The following is an 18,330-nucleotide window of genomic DNA, read 5'->3' as shown; positions in this document are numbered from 1 at the left end:
GTTGTTACAAAGCAATAATTGTCATGGTGACAATGAAAATAGCTCAGAAAAGTTTCAGTTCTTGTAGCCATTTCCAAGTCGATTCAGAAACCTGTGACATCATTTTGTGTCTGTTTGCGCAACTGGTGACCCTGCACAACGAATGTTGTGGGCCTCTCAGAAGCCCGTCTCTCCTCTAGACACATCTTGCTACCTCCTGCCAGTGTTGGTCCGTCTTCACCCTTGGTGAGGAGGAGGAGGAAGAAGGACCTGATGCAAGTGATGGAGGTGGAGGCTCAGGAGCTGCTGTCATATTTCAACCACCGCAATGTAGATGCTTTGTTCAGACTGACACGCAACACCTTGGAGACACTACGCAAGCGCATCCAGACCTCTCCACTCGCACATTTCATGGGTGGGCTTTTGCTTTTAATATTTTTCGGCTGTAATAACAATGGACATTTCATGAGGTGCTTTAATTTTTGACTTAAGCCATCAAATGACCCAAAAAATGTCACTTTACAATTTGTCAAATTGCACTAGCAAGAAACCCTTCTCTTGTTCCTTTAGGTGAGAATGACCCACCCAGACGTGGGAGGAGCAATGGCCAGCAAGCCATCTTCAGAGTCAACGTGACCCTCTCCATCCCAAACATTGCCATCATGCCGACTCTGGAGGACATACAGCAGGCATTGAATAGGGCTGTAGAGTGTGTGGTCAGTGTGACCAAAGGCATTGGCCAGTGGAACAAAGAAAGGATCCCCAAGGTGTGTTTCTTGTATGAAGCAGGTAGTAACAAGTTATATGCAAGGGAAGCTCATTTTATTTAACTTCTTAGATCAAATTAATCATAAAGCATACCACAACTTGATCAAGACCTGGTAAAATATTATATTTGTTTCTTTTGCAGAGAAAAATGAATGAAAAACGAATAGCTGCATTGAAACCGGACAGTTCTGAAAGTGAATCAGAAGATGGAACAACAACATATCGGAGTCTTGCAGGTGCAGTACATAAAGCATGCGTTCCTTTTGTTAACCCAAAAACAAAAGAATAATCACTAATTAATGTACAGTTGTCTTCTATGACAAATTTTGCTCCATACCTTTTTAGACGGCAGTGCATCAGATATATCAGCATATGTGAGCCAAGCCTTTCCCATCCAAGCGAAAAACTACTTCAAAAATGTATCTGAGAACAAAGAGATTGTCAAACTGGTTTCTGTTCTTGGCACATCCATTGTTTCCAACAGAAAGGTATCCTTATTTTCACTTCAACGGGAACAGATAATTGAAGGATAGTTGTGTGACTATTTAACATCAGAAAATGGTTCTGAGCACTCACGTTTTCCTATTACAAAGTTTTATCATTACAAGTTAATAAAAATGACAGATCAAATTGTATAATGCTCGGATATTTGTATAAAGTTATATTCGTGTGTTCTTGGGTGGTGATAGCTTATCTGTTATGAACATGGTTTAAGTCCTTCTGTGGATAAAGTGAAAAATGAAAAAAAATCTAAACTACATTTTGAAGATATGAACCGTCTGTCATCTCGTGGTCTGGTTCTGTATGTGTAAAACACAAATATGTACACAGCAGAATGTAAATGAATTTCCTCCTGAAGGAGAAAAATAACATGTAATCAAATTATGAAATTCTAAGTATCACTTTGAATCTCCATTCATGCTTGTTTATGCGCAGGAAGTGGTGCAAGCGCTCGATCGGTTCAGCAGTTATCATCACATTTGGAGAAAGGACCGCGGTGACGCTATGCACAAGTATGACCATCGGAAACAACAATATCAATTGACGATACAAGTACTGTAATCATTGGACGGTAAAATACTTCAAAACAAACATATCACACGGCATTATTTTTTTTTACCCAGGTTCCTTCAGGGTAGTCCATTGCTGTCAGAGTTTGAGAGCCAGATTATTTACTATCGAGACTTGCAGCTGGAAATAAACTCGGAGCCTGAATGCATTACTGTTGGGGCACTGGCTCTGTTTACAGGTGACATTACAAAAAAACTTCATATTGACTACACGTCAATTTTTTCAATTTAATGACAAGTTTTGTTTTGTTTTCTATAAGTGGATCTGAAGCTGTCTCTCACGGCTGAAACAAAGAACTGGATGGTGGACTATGGGCTGTACTGTAACAAGAAATATCGTTCAGAGATGGAACAGATCTTCAATTTTGTGGATGAAGCAGGGAAGAAACTGAATCGGCAAATTAAAGACCTGGATGACATCCGGATTGCCATGGCAGCGTTCAAGGAGATCAGAGAAAGCCAAATAGCCATTGACTTTCAAGTTGCTCCCATTGAGGTAAAGAATAAAATTGTGCTGCAATTACCTCTCCGTGTAATGCAAATCACAAAAGGAAGAAAAAGACGGAATTTTCCGTTTCTCTTGCAGTCTGAATGCTTCTCATTTTTGGAAATTGGATAATGGATGTGAGGAGACAAAAGACTTGTGTGGCTATTAAGTATATTGAGTGGTGGTGGAAAATATGAAGCCTGAACATCTTCCACACTTTTTAAAAACTTTTTCAAAGATTCTGTGGGAAATTTGGTCCAATCAAACAGAAAATTTGTGATGTCAGCGGTCACGCTTGCTGGATCGAGTCCTTTCCATTTTATCATGGTGTTAGGAGTGGAATCTCAATATTCTCTTTCCATGAAAAGCCAACTCCTCTTATTGTGTTTTATAGGAGTCTTATGCCATGCTTCACAAGTATGAGCTCTCAGTGGCTAAAGAAGAGGCAGACAAAGTGGACACACTACGCTACATGTGGGAGAAGTTGTTGCTCCGTAGTACAGAGGTGCAAAATCAACTCATTGCCTTACAGCCAAAATTCAGGGGTGAACTCTTGACCAATGTGCAGATATTCATGGAAGACTGTCAACAGTTTTACATGGACTATGACAAGGTAGCGCAATATGAGGTACACACAACTACTACTTAACATTCTTCTGTGAAGATAATAATACTCGGATTTGGTATTTCTTTCTCCCTACGCCAGGATGGTCCAATGGTGGTGGGGTTAGCTCCTCAGGATGCCAGCGATAGACTTATCATGTACCAGGTATGACAGATGACATTTTCCATATAAATTACAGATCGTACCCAATGACCATTGATGATGATTATATTACCATTCTGCTTCCTCACTCCCATCAGAATCGATTTGATAACTTGTTCAGAAAGTACATCACCTACACAGGTGGTGAGGAGCTCTTTGGACTTTCTGTTACCCAGCATCCTGAGCTCTTAGAAATTAGAAAGCAGCTGTCTCTGCTTCAAAAGTTGTATGGCCTTTACAACAATGTCATTGAAACTGTTAATGGCTACAATGACATCCTTTGGGCTGACTTGCACATTGAGAAAATCAATAATGATCTACTGGACTTTCAAACAAGGTGAGAAAATTCATTTGTCTTAGCAAATCTAACTGGAAGGTTTTAAACCATTTAACCTTATAAACTCACTATACATCATTTGGTACCCTTTCACAGCCTACTAAGATGTAGAATTGGGTATTTACAAATATAATAATAGTCAGTGTCTGAGCATTTAACAATTTGTGTTTTATTAAAGATGAGCTTGTCAATGGAGATGTGTTTCCAAACACTTCTGGAAGCAATCTTCACTGGATTGCCACAAATTTATCTTTCATAAGGGTTTCGCGGGGCGGGATTCCGTCCACTGTGACAGACAAGCCAAGAGGGTATCAAACAGGCTGGTCGATTCAGTGGGTAAAGTCACATTTTCCGCAGGTCAAAGGCAATGAGGGAAGGTCAGGAACTACTAGGTTGGGATTGGGTAGTCAATCTTGAAGCAAGCGCTGGAAAGTCAGCCATGGATTGAGGTTGTTTATAAAATGGGTGAACAACGAGCCTCAGATGGGTTCTGCAGGTTTAGGTGGTTGGCTTCTGAGTTGTGGTGTGACCAGGAGAAGTGTGGAAAATTCTACCACAGCAGAAGAGTCGGGCAGGAATGTTCGTAAATCTTGCAATGAAGTTGTATTGGTTCAGAATACAGTGGACAAGAAAATTGAAGAAAAGAATAAACTGCTTTATAACCTGTATCCAAATGTGTTTTATCAAATAGTGCACCACATTTAGGCTAAATGATACCAATTTCCCATTCTCACTTATCTCTGCAATAAGTCCTGTGGGAGTGTTTATTCATTGGGAATGTACTCAGTGGAAACAAGGACTGTTTCATTTTCAAGTATTAGTCTTTGTCTGTTGCCACAAAGTTCTTATGAGGAAATGTTTTCCAAGGCTGTATGCCCTATGTGATCAACATATTTTAAGATATCACCAATTGTCTTAAATAGGAACTAGGTACGTTAGACGATGTTATTCTGAGGCACACGCATTCCAGCCGATAGCTTGGTAACTTTTTTTTTTACAACTTCAGATGTCGCAAGCTGCCTCGGGCTCTCAAGGAATGGCAAGCCTTCCTGGAGCTGAAGAAAATAATTGATGAATTTAACGAGTGCTGCCCCCTATTGGAGCTAATGGCCAACAAGGCCATGATGATGCGGCATTGGAAGAGAATTACAGAGGTCAGTAAAGCAACAGAATGCAGTAACCACATTACAATTACTAATGTATAGCATATTTCTGGTTCTTTGAGCAGGTGACAGGACATGCGTTTGAGGTTGAGACTGATACTTTCAAGCTCCGTAGTATTATGGAGGCTCCTCTACTCAAATACAAAGAGGAGATTGAGGTAAAGACTTTGGTCCAAGATTGTTCTTATATTTTACGTTAATGTTGTTTTTATGTTAATTTAAGATTACTGTAAATTGATCATAGTGTATGAGATTGAATGGATGTCTGTCTCTATGTGTCAGCCCGATGGTATAGACATTGTGTGTGTTTAATTTGTGTCCGGTTGCCCGATACAGGATATTTGCATTAGTGCGGTGAAAGAGCGGGACATTGAGCAAAAGCTGAAGCAAGTTATTGCAGAGTGGGACAACAAGACTTTTACGTTTGCCAACTTTAAAACCCGTGGGGAGCTCTTACTGAGAGGAGACAGCACATCAGAAATCATTACTAGTATGGAGGACAGCCTCATGATTTTAGGATCTCTTATTAGCAACAGGTATGGCTCTCTCACTAGCCAGTACTACATTAGAAATTACCAGAACATCCTACTTTGGCATTTATCAAAACAATAGTAAGGATGATGTTCCCTCTTGTCCAGGTACAACACCCCATTCAAAGCTCAGATACAGAAATGGGTTCTGAATCTGTCCAACACCACGGACATCATAGAAAACTGGATGACTGTCCAGAACCTGTGGATCTACCTGGAGGCTGTGTTTGTAGGGGGGGACATCGCTAAACAGCTTCCAAAGGTATTTCAATTCTTCAATATTTCCAGTCCTGCAAAAAATATTGCATAATTGCTGAAATGCAAAGTTATTAAACTCTTAAAATTATTTTATGTGTAGCTTTTAAATGTCAATAACCTAAGTGACTTACTTGTGAGAAGCTATTGAACATCACTTAACTGAAATGGCAAAATGATTTAATACAGTATCTAAAGCCGTCTTCTCATTGCATTGACTCATAAAAATGATCAATGGCATTATTTTATGAAATTGCAATCAATGTTTTCAAATACCAGATTAATGTGTGTTCTATGTTTTGATTTGCGGTCAAGTGCCAGTGCTACCCAAATTACAAGAAAAGAAAACTGATCTATGTATTGTCCCACTAGGAAGCAAAGCGTTTCTCAAACATTGACAAATCTTGGGTGAAGATCATGACGCGGGCCCATGATATGCCCAATGTGATCCAGTCATGTGTTGGAGATGAGACAATGGGACAGCTGCTTCCTCACCTCCTCGAGCAGCTTGAGATCTGCCAGAAATCTTTAACGGGGTGAGAAGCATATGAGCAAGTACACGCAAAAAAAATATATATTGGAATTTTAAAGTGTGTGTGTTGTGTGTTACACTGTGACTTAACATGCTTACAACAGCTATTTGGAGAAAAAGCGTCTGCTGTTTCCTCGATTCTTCTTTGTCTCTGACCCTGCCCTGCTTGAGATCCTGGGTCAGGCCTCGGACTCCCATACCATCCAAGCCCACCTTCTTAATGTCTTTGACAACATTAAATCCGTCAGATTCCACGACAAGGTGAATTTTTATTTATCTTTTTAATGCCAAGAAGACATTGAAATATATACTGTGTGTCGATGCAAAGTCGACCTCCTGTATTTAGGAGGTGTGGGGACAGGGTCGGCCTGTGAATTACAAAAATCTAGGTATAAAATTGACGGCCACTGCAATACATTCTTTTTATAAACTTATAAAATTCTTTGAAAAAAAAACGTGAATAAATATTTTTTCCACGGGTTCCAGGGGTATAACGGGAAACCTCCTCCGACCCGCACCCCCCCCCCCACCCCCACCCCCCACCCAAAATGCGAGGGGTGGGGAACAGGTGTACATCAATTTAAATGAAGTTGATTATATGAGAAGGGCATCAAAGTGTAAGATAATTTCCCTTCTCCGTATAACACCCCCTGCAGGTATATGACCGCATTCTGGCTGTGTCATCTCGAGAGGGGGAGACGATGGAGCTGGACCGACCTGTGACAGCAGAAGGGAATGTTGAGGTTTGGCTCAATGCCCTCCTGAAGGAATCCCAACGGTCTTTACACATAATCATCCGGCAGGCTGTCCTGGCCATCCAAGAAACTGGTTTCCAGCTTATCGACTTCCTCAACTCCTTCCCTGCTCAAGTGAGTCAAAGGCAGCCATACGTCGATGAAATCATTGTTGGACTAAATGTTGGATTACATTTTTACTAGGGAACTAAAATGTACTTTTGTGTTGTTGTTGTTTTTTTTATTATTTTACTATTTCAACCATTAGTTGTAATGTGAAATTTACTTCTTTAGCCTCGTTGGTGAATTGTAATGGTAATGGGAGGTATTTTGACTTGCAAACCAAGGTGGTGTTAAGTTATAGCTTCATATTTAAGTATAATCACAAAGCTTAAATTTCAGGAAATGAGTACTGGTGCCTAAAGGGTAGAGAAATCTTGTTAAAATTAGCCCAAAGGGCAGTGTGTAAAAGCACAAACATTTGGAGCAATCACTGACACATTATTAGCATCTTTAAACCAAGAAAATTACATCAACACAACCTATTCTTGTATTTTTTTTCTCCTTCCTTTCGTGGTGACTTCAAGTAGTGAGCCATTTGTATCCATACTGTATTGTCACAAATAAACGAGTAATCAAGTGTAGAGATAAAGATTAGCATTTGAAAGAATTGTGTACAATTGTGTTTAATTAATACAAGGTGAATTTTGACCAACTGATATCATTCAGTACACTACAAAACACAGATGACAAGCAAAATAAAGGGCTTAATTTTGAGAGAGAAAAATGCTCTTGTCATACATATAATGCAGACCAAGTAGATACCGAACCATGGGTTTACCTATACTGTCTCTCCGCTATTTTATGTACATCCGTTAAATGGGAAAGGAGGTGAGAAGACAGACTGATGTAGGTTAGAAAAATTAGGACATGACACAAGGGAAAGAACAAGAAAGACAAAAAAGTATTAACACCATAACTAACTAAAAAGAGACGGAAAATTGATTATTGCCTGTTGATATTTTATTCAGGTGGGCTTGCTGGGCATCCAGATGATATGGACAAGAGATTCTGAGGATGCTCTCACTAATGCCCGATATGATCGTCGTATTATGGCTAAAACCAATCAAATATTTTTAGATTTACTTAATACTCTGATCGATATGACCACAAGAGACCTGAGTGCCATTGAGCGGACCAAATATGAGACTCTCATCACTATCCATGTTCATCAGAGGGACATATTTGATGACCTGGTAAGTACGTATATTACAATTTAAGCAAGCAACTCGACCATTCATTTTGTTAATACACTTTTTGTACTAACAGGCAAGGCTTTGGCTGTCAGTACCATTTCAATATCTGAAAAGAGTATGGTCAAAGAAAAACATATTCAGCCTTTTTTTTTTTTAGATGTTATGAAAGGCTCTCTATGGGCACAATAATTGCCTTGCTTTTCACCAAGGACAACAAGAAACTCATTTATTTGAGGCACTTTGTTTTATTTCCCTTAATTTATTATTTGTGACCTGTGTTTTCAAAAATATTATTTTTCTGCTTCCCATCTTTAGTTCAGCCTTTTCTCTCTTTTTCTCCCTTTCTGATGCAACCTCATAGACATCCTTCTTACTGCTGCCACTTTAATACATATATTTATTTCAATAATTGCTCCTCGGCTCTTGCCTACCATTTTTTTCTTAACTACATTAACCCACTTTCACCATGTTTTTCGTATTATTTTAAATGTGTCTTTTTAATCTCCTCACTTTCATTCCCGTCTTACCTTCCACCTATCAGCTCTTTGTAATAGTAATGTCAACCACTAACCTTTTATAAACCTTAACCTGGCACCCTTTATTGTTCACTCTGTGTCCCCTACTTATTCTCCTTTATTCTTCTTCACTTTTGTTACCAAGTGCCGACTGCATGTCAAAAGCCCCGGAGACTTTGAGTGGTTGAAGCAATGCCGTTTCTACTTCAATGAGGACTCGGACAAAATGGTTATCAGCATCACAGACGTAGGCTTTGTCTACCAGAATGAATTTTTGGGCTGCACTGAAAGGCTTGTCATTACGCCATTGACTGACAGGTAAGTTCCATGCATGAGGTTAAATAAAAAAACATAAAAAGGGAAATTAAAAAATAAAATAAAATATATATTGTATAATTATTGTACTCATTAGTTTCTGAACCAAGCCCTTGCAGATTGATCTTCCGCTGCTCAATTCTAGTAATGCAACTTTATTAAACATTAAATATCATCTGTGTTGTTAAATTGTTTTTTTCTGCTTTGGGTAATTGCAAATAGCTGCAAACACCCATTAATCTGATGAAATTACTTCTCAAGTCCTCTTTCACCTACTTATGAGTTCCTAGGTGACCAAAGGATGTTATTGACCTTATGTCCCAATCACAGTACTGCTTTCCATAAATATTGCTTGAACATCTAACCTGTAGAATGCCAGCCAAACGTGTTGTTTAACAATTGAGATAGTTTGGTTTATTGTGTGAATCAATATTTGAGCACACCTGTTCAGGACTGTATTGAGATTGACAAATTGGTAGGCAGCTCAAAGGATTATTTTAGGATGAGAGATTAATTGTTAACCAACACACAAGACTGACTGGATCTTGTAATAACCTCTGCCAATGAGTTATGCTTTTATTATAAGCCTCTTGTGTTTGTTTGGGTGCAACCCCCTTTTTTTCCTTTTAAGGATATCACCATGACACTTTATTGAAAATCCACAAATTAATCCATCCAACCATTCATTTTTGGGTCATGGGGTAGCAGGTTGAGCAGGGAATCCCAGACTTCCCTTTCCTCAGCCACTTCAACCAACACTTATGGCAGGGGTGTCAAACTCATTTTTGTGGACGGGCCGCATCATAGTTATGGTTCCCCTCAGAGGGCCGTCATGACTGTGAACCCATATAAATGTATGATCACTTTACGTGATCACATACACACAACAAATGGATGGAAAGTCAGTCAGTAATTTAATATTATATATATATATTATATTTAATATCTCAATGTTGTTAAAAGCGAAGAATGTGTGCTAGAAACAGGAAGTTGACACACATGATTTACCCTTCGCGGGCCATATAAAATGAGATTGGGGGCCAGATCTGGCCCCCGGGCCTTGAGTTTGACACTTGTGACTTAGGGGGAGATGCCAAGTCTTTCCCTAGCTAACTGGGAGGCATAGGCTCTCCGGCATGTCCTGGGTTGTCGCCGGGGTGCTCCTGCAGGTGGGAAATTCCCGGAACACATCAGCACCTCATCTGGCTCGTCTCAATGAGGAGGAGCAGCAGTTCGACTCTGAGCTTCAATAAGGGAGAAACGTGACACGCTGCCAAGGAATCTCATTTTGGCAACTTGTATCTGGGATGTTGTTCTTTCGTTCACAACCCGTCACCTGAGTGTCCATCCATACATTATCTGTTCCGATGCTCCTCACACTGGCTGAGGTGCTGGAGCCTATCCCAGGTGTCTTCGTGCAGTAGGCAGGGTACACCCTGGACTGGTTGCCAGCAAATCGCAGGGCGCACATCGACGAACAACCATCCGCTCTCACACTTACTCACAGGGCCAAATTAGAATTTTCAATCAACCTTCCATACATGTCTTTGGAATGTGGAAGGAAACTGGAGTACCCGGAGAAAAGCCACGCACGCACGGGAAGAACATGCGAACACCACACAGGAAGGCCGGCACCGTAATTGATCCCATGACCTCTGCACTGTGAGGCTGTCGAGTTAATCAGTCGTCCACCGTACCGCCCTCCTACGTTCATTGTGAAACACAAGGGGCTATAAATGAATGGTATTGTAAAATTTATAAGCAGCAAATAGCCATTTTTATTTCAATCTCACCCCTGAGGAAAAACATCATTGGCAATTATTTACCTGTACATTATGAATAAAAAATTATTTCCTCTGGGGAAAAAAACATTTGTCAGAACCGGTAAATGTTTTAATAAGAAAAGAAGATAATAATATTCAAATTATGTGGGCAATAAATGGAGACATGTTAGAAAGGCCATAATTTCCAACCACTTTCCAGCTGTCTCTCTGAAACGAGAGACACTGAGTGCTCTCAGTTCCTTTTAAATGAATATGCTTCATATAACGTGTATAACACTTTGTTACAGTTAGAATTTAAGTAATTAAAATCAAAACACTGTTGGTGTTAAACATTTTAACACATTGCCACAAGTCAATATGGAAGACTTTAACATCAGACTATTGGATTTTGTCGACTGATAACGGTTGAATCATCTCTTGATATGAACAATACTTCATTTACACGTTGCTCACTTTGAGTGACAGGGACTAATTTGTTGAGAATAACACGACTGGCTGACAGACACGGTCTGACATACACAGAGCAAAGGGAAAGCAATGTGAAGAGACAACAGCGACAGCAAGTAAGATGCCAGCATCTTTCAGCAACACGGTGGCCTCATGCACTCAGATGGCATCAGTGTATATAAGTGTGAGGCCAGTCCCGCCCTGAAGAAGATGATATTAGGGCTTTTCCTATGGTAACCTTCAACTTCACACTTGGGCATCATCACCATCATATTCCATCAGCGTTACAACTTCACATAAAGAGTTAATGAGGCTCTTATTCAGGAAGCAATATATAATATATAGAGAATGTAACCTCATGAATGTGTGAACCAAAGAATCTGTTCTATGTCCCCATGCGGCGTAGGTGCTACATCACCCTTTCCCAGGCTCTCTGTATGAGTATGGGTGGAGCACCTGCAGGCCCTGCAGGAACAGGTAAGAGGGGGATATTTGCAAACATGAAACTAACTGACAGTTAATTTTTCAAGAGTTCAGTTATAAGAATGAAATGGGTTGTACATGGAATCCCAAATAGCTACAATAAAGGCAACTAGTTGCCATGACCTGGATTATTGACACAGCATACTGAACACAGGCACAGTTGCACATTTCAAGAGGCAAAGAGTCTTGTTTTTCGTAGGTGTACAAATCCATGAAAGTCTCTTTTGATTTTTTAGGTAAAACTGAGACCATTAAGGATATGGGTCGCTGTCTTGGAAAATATGTAGTGGTCTTCAACTGTTCTGACCAGATGGACTTCAGAGGTCTGGGAAGAATCTTCAAGGGTAAGTAGAAACAGGTTTGCGAATGTGAACAGTGATCAAGTGCTGTGTTTTGACTAGCAAAGATAATGGATCGTGCCATCACTTTATTTTAAAGCAAACTAATCTGTGAGTGGCCTGTGGTTCATTCTTAGGTCTAGCTCAGTCTGGCTCATGGGGATGTTTCGACGAATTCAACCGCATTGACCTTCCCGTCCTGTCGGTGGCAGCCCAGCAGATTTCAATCGTGCTCACCTGCAAGAAGGAACGACGAAAAAACTTTGTCTTTACTGATGGAGAAAATGTGGAGATGAATCCAGAATTTGGCATCTTCATAACAATGGTCAGTGTCATTCTTACGTAACCCGTAACGTAATTTTCTCATTTCCTCTTACAAAATCATGCAATTCACAGCAGTTCCCTAAATGCCACACGGGTAGGCGTCAGCATTTCAGCTCCTGCTGAAGCACTCTCGCCTATTCTGAGTAAGAAAGATCAAGCTAGAGTACAGCTTTATGTATGAGAACTATTATTTTATTTAGTTTTTATTTAGTTTTGTTGTTATTTAGTCTAGTAAACATAAGACAGAATAAGATGCAATATATATTTTTTTCCTGATATTAAATGTAAAACAATGCCTAAAATGCAACAAATTCCCAACACCAAAAATTAAACTTCTTTCAAAAGTATTCATGCAGTTTAAATGTTACTCTCCAGTTATTCCAAACATCAGATACTTTATTCTGCTGAACTTGATTGTATATATTAAAAGCAAAGAGTTTAAATCAGAATTAAGTTCTGTCTTGGACGAAAGAGCACTTTACTTGTTTTAGATTGGTTACATGGTATCTGTTTTCAAGAAGTGAGGACTAAAAAATATTTTAAAAAAATATCAGTTATGCAGCTTTCTTAGATATGAGAGAATGAAAAGTTTTAAGCATAAATCATCATATTATCAATCATTGTATCATTAAATCAAGGTTGAAATAATAAATCACAATTACAGTCTTTAAGAGAAACACATTGTTTTCTGCTACATTGAGCAGCAATTAAATTACGACAATAGAGCATGTTTTGATAAGCATATCATTTATCTAACACCAAGTAAACATCAAAGAGATCAGACAAGTTTGTAGGATCAGCAAAAAATAAGTAAACTTGATCAGATGCTGAAAATACCTAATTTTTAAATGTTCTTAGGGAGTAGTTGGACAGGAATCCAAACTGATATTGAGATAAAATAATATTAGTATTTAGGTAATTATTTAGTTGATTAAAAACACATTCATTAACATGTTCCAAAAAAGCTGGGACAGAGTCATGTTTACGACTGTATTACTTTACCTTTCAACAAAAATTAAATTATTTAAATTTCTTGTTGGTTTCATTTCATTTGAACATACTTTCTACTAGCTTACAGTTGTTGGCCTTATATTATGTGGAGTATATGCAGTGCTTTTTCTGCCTTAAGTTGTGTAGGAATATGTGTATTATTATAACTATATTAATGAACGGTATGAATTATTGTGGTTGGTGGGAGTCTAGGCTTGGGGGACCTTTCTTTTTATATATATATATATATATATATATATATATATATATATATATATATATATATATATATTCCATTGCACTCTCTTATTTATTTATCTAATTTATATATTTGTCTGTATTATTGTTGTATTGCACTGGAGAGGGGAGCCGTCTAATCTCGTTGCACACTTGAATACAATGACAATAAAGGGATTTCTAATTCTAATTCTAATATATATATTGTTATTTGTATGTGTTGCAAGGACCCCCTCAAAAATAAAATGATGCATCTCAAGGGGATATCCTTTAAGACAACACAATAAACAATTGTTGAAGCTCTGTAGGTGAAATTATTTCCCATTCTTTATTGAGGTTCAGGTTCAGATGTTCAACATTCCAGGTTCTCCGTTGTCGTATTTTACGCTTCATAATGCGCCACACATTTTCGAAGGGAGACAGTTGCAATGTTGTAAAAATATCTCCACACAAGTCTAGAAAAGCACAATTTTAGCCACAGGTGTGTTTAATCATCAATAAAATACTATAAATGTGCTTGTATGGTAAACAAAAATGATGGAGATCTGACTTTATAAAGTGGGTGCGCTCAGTAATGTTTGTATCACGTTTGTCTGACCTGGTCACTCAGAACCCAGGTTATGCAGGGCGGCAAGAACTCCCAGAGAACCTAAAGATCAACTTTCGTTCTGTGGCCATGATGGTTCCTGACCGCCAAATTATCATCAGAGTGAAGCTCGCCAGCTGCGGCTTCATAGACAATATGGAACTGGCTCGGAAATTCTTCACTCTCTACAAGCTCTGTGAAGAGCAGCTCTCCAAGCAGGTAAGCAAAAGCAGAGTACGGAAATTTCCCACAATTAGATTTGTTTTTTATTGTTTATCTGTAATTTCATGACATCAAACTATTAATCACATTGATTGCAATTAATTGATTATATTAATTTAATTGTTGTTACTTTGTGTTTTGAATTTTACAATGCATTTGTAGGAATGAGGCACGAAGTTTCCCACCGTTTTCTGGAATTGAATCGGGACAATTGTAGGGGAAAACAAAAAGTCAAGAGTGAGAGTGACTTAAGGTTGTGATGAGGAATAACTGAGTTGACTTTGTTGACTAAATCATTCAGGTTCACTATGATTTTGGGTTGCGGAACATCCTCTCGGTGTTGCGGACTCTGGGAGCCGCCAAACGAGCCAATCCCAGCGACACTGAGTCTACCATCGTCATGAGGGTCCTAAGAGACATGAATCTCTCAAAGCTGGTCTGTCTGAATGATTAAATGAATTACATTATCAAACCCTTTGGATATTTATCATTTTTTATATTCAAATAAAACTGCACATGAATGTTTGTTAGATTGATGAAGATGAGCCACTCTTCCTGAGCTTGATTGAAGACCTCTTCCCGAGCATTCAGCTTGACAAAGCAGGCTACCCTGAACTTGAGTCAGCCATTGACAAACAGGTACAAAAGAAATTCTGCATTGTGAATAAGAGTGTGCCATGCCACAAAAAAAAATATGAGACAGTGCAAGGATGAAGAAAAGAAAAGGGCAGCTGCAATGACAAACATTTCTGTGTCACAGTTATAATGTGCATGATGCTCTTTTTATGCACCAATGTCTTTATTAAAAAATTTAATCCGGATATACAGTGCTGGGAAAGCAATTGCCTTTTTTTTCCTTCCTTTTTTTGCATAGTTTCCCCACATTTACGTTTAAGATCACCAAACAAATATAAATATCAGAAAACAAGGTAACCCGTTTGGGTTTGCAGCAGGGCAGTGATCCAAATCACAAGAGCAAGCCAACTTCTGAATGTCTTAACCAAAGCAAAATGAAGGTTTTGGAGAGGCCCAGTCAAAGTCTCGATTTAAATTCAATTGAACGGCGGCGGCGTGACCTTAAAAATGCAATTCATGTTCAAAAATCCCCCAGTGTTGCTGAATTAAAGCAATTGAGCTCGCAAGAGTGGAACAAAAAATCTCTCCATAGAGATGTGGAAGACTGATTGGTAATTACGCACAGAAAAACTATTGATTTTCTGTTGCTATTGAAGGTGGCCCAACAAGTTAATTAGGTATGCAGAACAATTACTTCTTCACGCAGGACCAGGTAGATTTCAATTGTCCCCTCCACACTCTAAATAAATAAAACCAGTTTGAAAACACGATTTTACGTTTACTTGGGTTATCTTTGTCTGATAATGCTTTCATTTGATTTCTTGGTCAGAATGACAGCTTTCTTTTACTCCATCCGACAAACGTCATTTTTATCTCTTAGCTAAAGTTTACTCAACATGTTAATAACAGTCAAAATGTGATTTTTTTTCGCCCCCCCATCTCGTAAAGATTCTCAGAATCTGCCTCTTTCTCTAGACACAAAACACACACGACACGATATGATTCCCACGGTACGATATGTACGATATTATTCCGATACGTTTCCTTGAAAGCTATACTCATACCAATATTTTATATTACTTTACGTCAATTGTTTGTGAAAACAGTCCCATTTATACTCAAATTATTTTTTATTATGCTGGATGGCAACATTTTTGGCAAATGTTTTCTTCTTCTACGGTTAGCAGGTTCACAGCCATCTCCGTACTTGGTCGCAAACGTGTGCACACAGCACTGCAACGATTAGCTTTCAGAAGTATGTTGGCAAAGTTTAAAAATGAACTTGCAATGTGGATTTTGATGCCTCTGTATCAATACACGTATTGTCAACAGGCCCGCCACAACGATATATTCCCAGATTGATTTTTTGCAGCACACCCCTTTAATCCACGCTTATGTCTCCACTGTATTGATTTCTGCAGCACTCCTCTTTTGGGTATTCAATTCTGCTGAGGACCAAAGAGAGAAAGAGCACATTACACCCATTTTAGAGGCCCTGAGTGTATCAGGATCAATTTGAATGTCCATCCATCCATTATCCGAGACACTTATACCCTTCATGGTCTTGTTGCGTCTTATCTAGCTGAACTCCTTTCCTAATATCAACCTCTGCAGACCCTCAGGTCTTTCAGTATCCTTTTACAAAGTAGTAATACCCAGAGTTAGATGTAAGACACACATTTTTACAAACTGCAAGTGGATGGGAGAGATGTGTGTTTGCCTCACGGTTCAGAAGTGCAGGGTTCGATTCTGTGCTCCGGCCTTCCTGTGTGGAGTTTGCATATTCTCACCGTGCCTGCATAGTTTCTCTCCCACATTCCAAAGAGACGCACAGTAGGTTGATTGGATGCTGTAAATTGTCCTTGTGTCCCCGGCGAATGGCTGGCAATCAGTCCGGGGTGTATCCCGCCTATTGCCCAAAGACAGCTGGGATAGGCTCCAGCACCCCCGCGACCCTTGTGAGGATAAGAGGCTCAGTTAATGGTTGGATGGATTGATGGATATATATACACACATACATCATTCAATATTTCTACATCAATGCTCAAAGCACACTGTTTAAATATCTTTCACCAGACACAACATTTTTTTCTATTTTTGCAAATATTAAGACTGCTGTTTCAAGTAAGCTGCTTCTTCTTCAGGTGGAAGATGCAGGTCTGATCTGTCACCCACCCTGGAAACTGAAAGTAATCCAGCTTTTTGAGACTCAGAGGGTCCGGCATGGCATGATGGCTTTGGGGCCCAGTGGGGCAGGAAAGACAACTTGTATCCATACACTGATGAAAGCAATGACAGGTGGGAGAACGGCAGTCATATGCTTACATGCTACATTTCATCTCTCTCTCTCACTCAAGAAACAGGAAATTGTACATGTCTTGTTTCTGAAAAGATGTTTCTCTATAATGTACTTCCTTTGATAGATTGTGGGCAACCTCACAGAGAGATGCGCATGAACCCCAAAGCTATCACCGCACCTCAAATGTTTGGTCGACTTGATGTAGCTACAAACGACTGGACTGATGGCATCTTCTCAACACTCTGGAGGAAAACACTTAAGGCAAAGAAAGGTCAGGAATTGTGTACTTGTGTGTTACAACATTGACAAAAAAAATATATACATATCCTCATCAGATTTTTATTCTATATTACCTTGTATTAACTGCCCAATTAACATTTTTAAAAATGTAGATGTAGAATTGCAGAGAGTCAATGTAATATTGAAACATTTGAGCAGATGGTTTACACTTATTTTTGTATAGAATTATTATTAGTGTCTATCTTCACATATGAGCACCGACAATTAGCAGATTTATAATATAATGTTAGATATGATGCTGGATTCCATTCATCCATTCAGCCTATCCCAGCTGTATTTGGGCAACAGGCAGGGTACGCTAACCTAAAATACCAAATTTATATACAGAAGTTGTATGACAAAGTTCCCTGACAGGTGTCACAAAAGCTTGTTGGGGTCGTGCGGAATCTTTGGATCTCCGAAATCATCATTTCCGGAAACCCCCAAAACGGCATGTTTGTTATATCTTTAAACATTGCATTGTCAAAGAGAGAAAGCCATTTTCAACACAATAGGATGCTCAAGCATTTGTCAAAATAACACGTACACATGTGAACTGACCAATAATATGGATTTGTGAAAAAAAACAAACTAAAAATAATACAAATGTTGACAGGCCATTCCGGCCTGACGGCAGCGATATATGATGTGTATTGCAAATCCAAACTACAAAATTTCCCCATCGAAATAATCCCACTGGCATCTGAGGCATAAATAGCTCCTTTATGACACCAGTTCTGCATCTTTTCTGACTCGTATTCTGTGTTCGTATAAGCAGCTCGTGGTTGTTTTCAATAGAGCATAAAGCACATGGCGTCAGAATTTCATCTTCTCTGCTTGGTACCATAAAGGAAAAAGAAATCATGAAAGGGAGTCCCTGGGGAGCTCAGAACTGATTCCTCACATGATTCATTGGGGTCCCTGCAGAAGAAGGGCCATCTTTTTTTCTTAAGCATATGTGTGAAAAGCAGTAATGCTGTATGTCACAGAAAAGTTTAATTGCCCAGGGAAATCCTTGCACTCCTAGCTCATCACGCTTGAATTTGTTTTATCTTCCT

At 39.1% G+C, this 18,330-nt stretch overlaps 1 protein-coding gene across 2 annotated transcripts in view; it reads left to right on the top strand.

The window, feature by feature from the left end:
- The window catches only part of dnah5 (dynein, axonemal, heavy chain 5), a 70,430-nt gene that overhangs the window by 6,920 nt on the left and 45,180 nt on the right, over positions 1 to 18,330 (top strand). The window contains exons 15-41 of one of the 2 annotated variants that reach the window (XM_088306218.1): positions 164 to 394; positions 550 to 746; positions 890 to 983; positions 1,108 to 1,235; positions 1,684 to 1,760; positions 1,872 to 1,996; positions 2,078 to 2,313; positions 2,699 to 2,917; positions 3,011 to 3,073; positions 3,169 to 3,407; positions 4,414 to 4,561; positions 4,636 to 4,728; positions 4,907 to 5,106; positions 5,209 to 5,362; positions 5,728 to 5,891; positions 5,992 to 6,148; positions 6,544 to 6,756; positions 7,653 to 7,877; positions 8,538 to 8,710; positions 11,345 to 11,415; positions 11,658 to 11,765; positions 11,897 to 12,084; positions 13,921 to 14,115; positions 14,420 to 14,554; positions 14,650 to 14,757; positions 16,839 to 16,992; positions 17,118 to 17,264. In XM_088306218.1, the coding sequence (XP_088162344.1) occupies positions 164 to 394; positions 550 to 746; positions 890 to 983; positions 1,108 to 1,235; positions 1,684 to 1,760; positions 1,872 to 1,996; positions 2,078 to 2,313; positions 2,699 to 2,917; positions 3,011 to 3,073; positions 3,169 to 3,407; positions 4,414 to 4,561; positions 4,636 to 4,728; positions 4,907 to 5,106; positions 5,209 to 5,362; positions 5,728 to 5,891; positions 5,992 to 6,148; positions 6,544 to 6,756; positions 7,653 to 7,877; positions 8,538 to 8,710; positions 11,345 to 11,415; positions 11,658 to 11,765; positions 11,897 to 12,084; positions 13,921 to 14,115; positions 14,420 to 14,554; positions 14,650 to 14,757; positions 16,839 to 16,992; positions 17,118 to 17,264 (4,242 nt within the window). Of the gene's footprint in view, positions 1 to 160; positions 395 to 549; positions 747 to 889; positions 984 to 1,092; positions 1,236 to 1,683; positions 1,761 to 1,871; positions 1,997 to 2,077; positions 2,314 to 2,698; positions 2,918 to 3,010; positions 3,074 to 3,168; positions 3,408 to 4,413; positions 4,562 to 4,635; positions 4,729 to 4,906; positions 5,107 to 5,208; positions 5,363 to 5,727; positions 5,892 to 5,991; positions 6,149 to 6,543; positions 6,757 to 7,652; positions 7,878 to 8,537; positions 8,711 to 11,344; positions 11,416 to 11,657; positions 11,766 to 11,896; positions 12,085 to 13,920; positions 14,116 to 14,419; positions 14,555 to 14,649; positions 14,758 to 16,838; positions 16,993 to 17,117; positions 17,265 to 18,330 lie in introns of both variants that reach the window. The other variant, XM_088306217.1, reaches the window with a different exon arrangement.

This window comes from Idiotropiscis lumnitzeri, chromosome 10 (genome assembly GCF_059441095.1).
Source record: "Idiotropiscis lumnitzeri isolate Australia: NSW breed Sydney's pygmy pipehorse chromosome 10, RoL_Ilum_1.0, whole genome shotgun sequence".
NCBI lineage: Eukaryota > Metazoa > Chordata > Actinopteri > Syngnathiformes > Syngnathidae > Idiotropiscis > Idiotropiscis lumnitzeri.
Note: the sequence above shows the minus strand (reverse complement) of the source record. Positions and strands in the feature narration are given on the sequence as shown.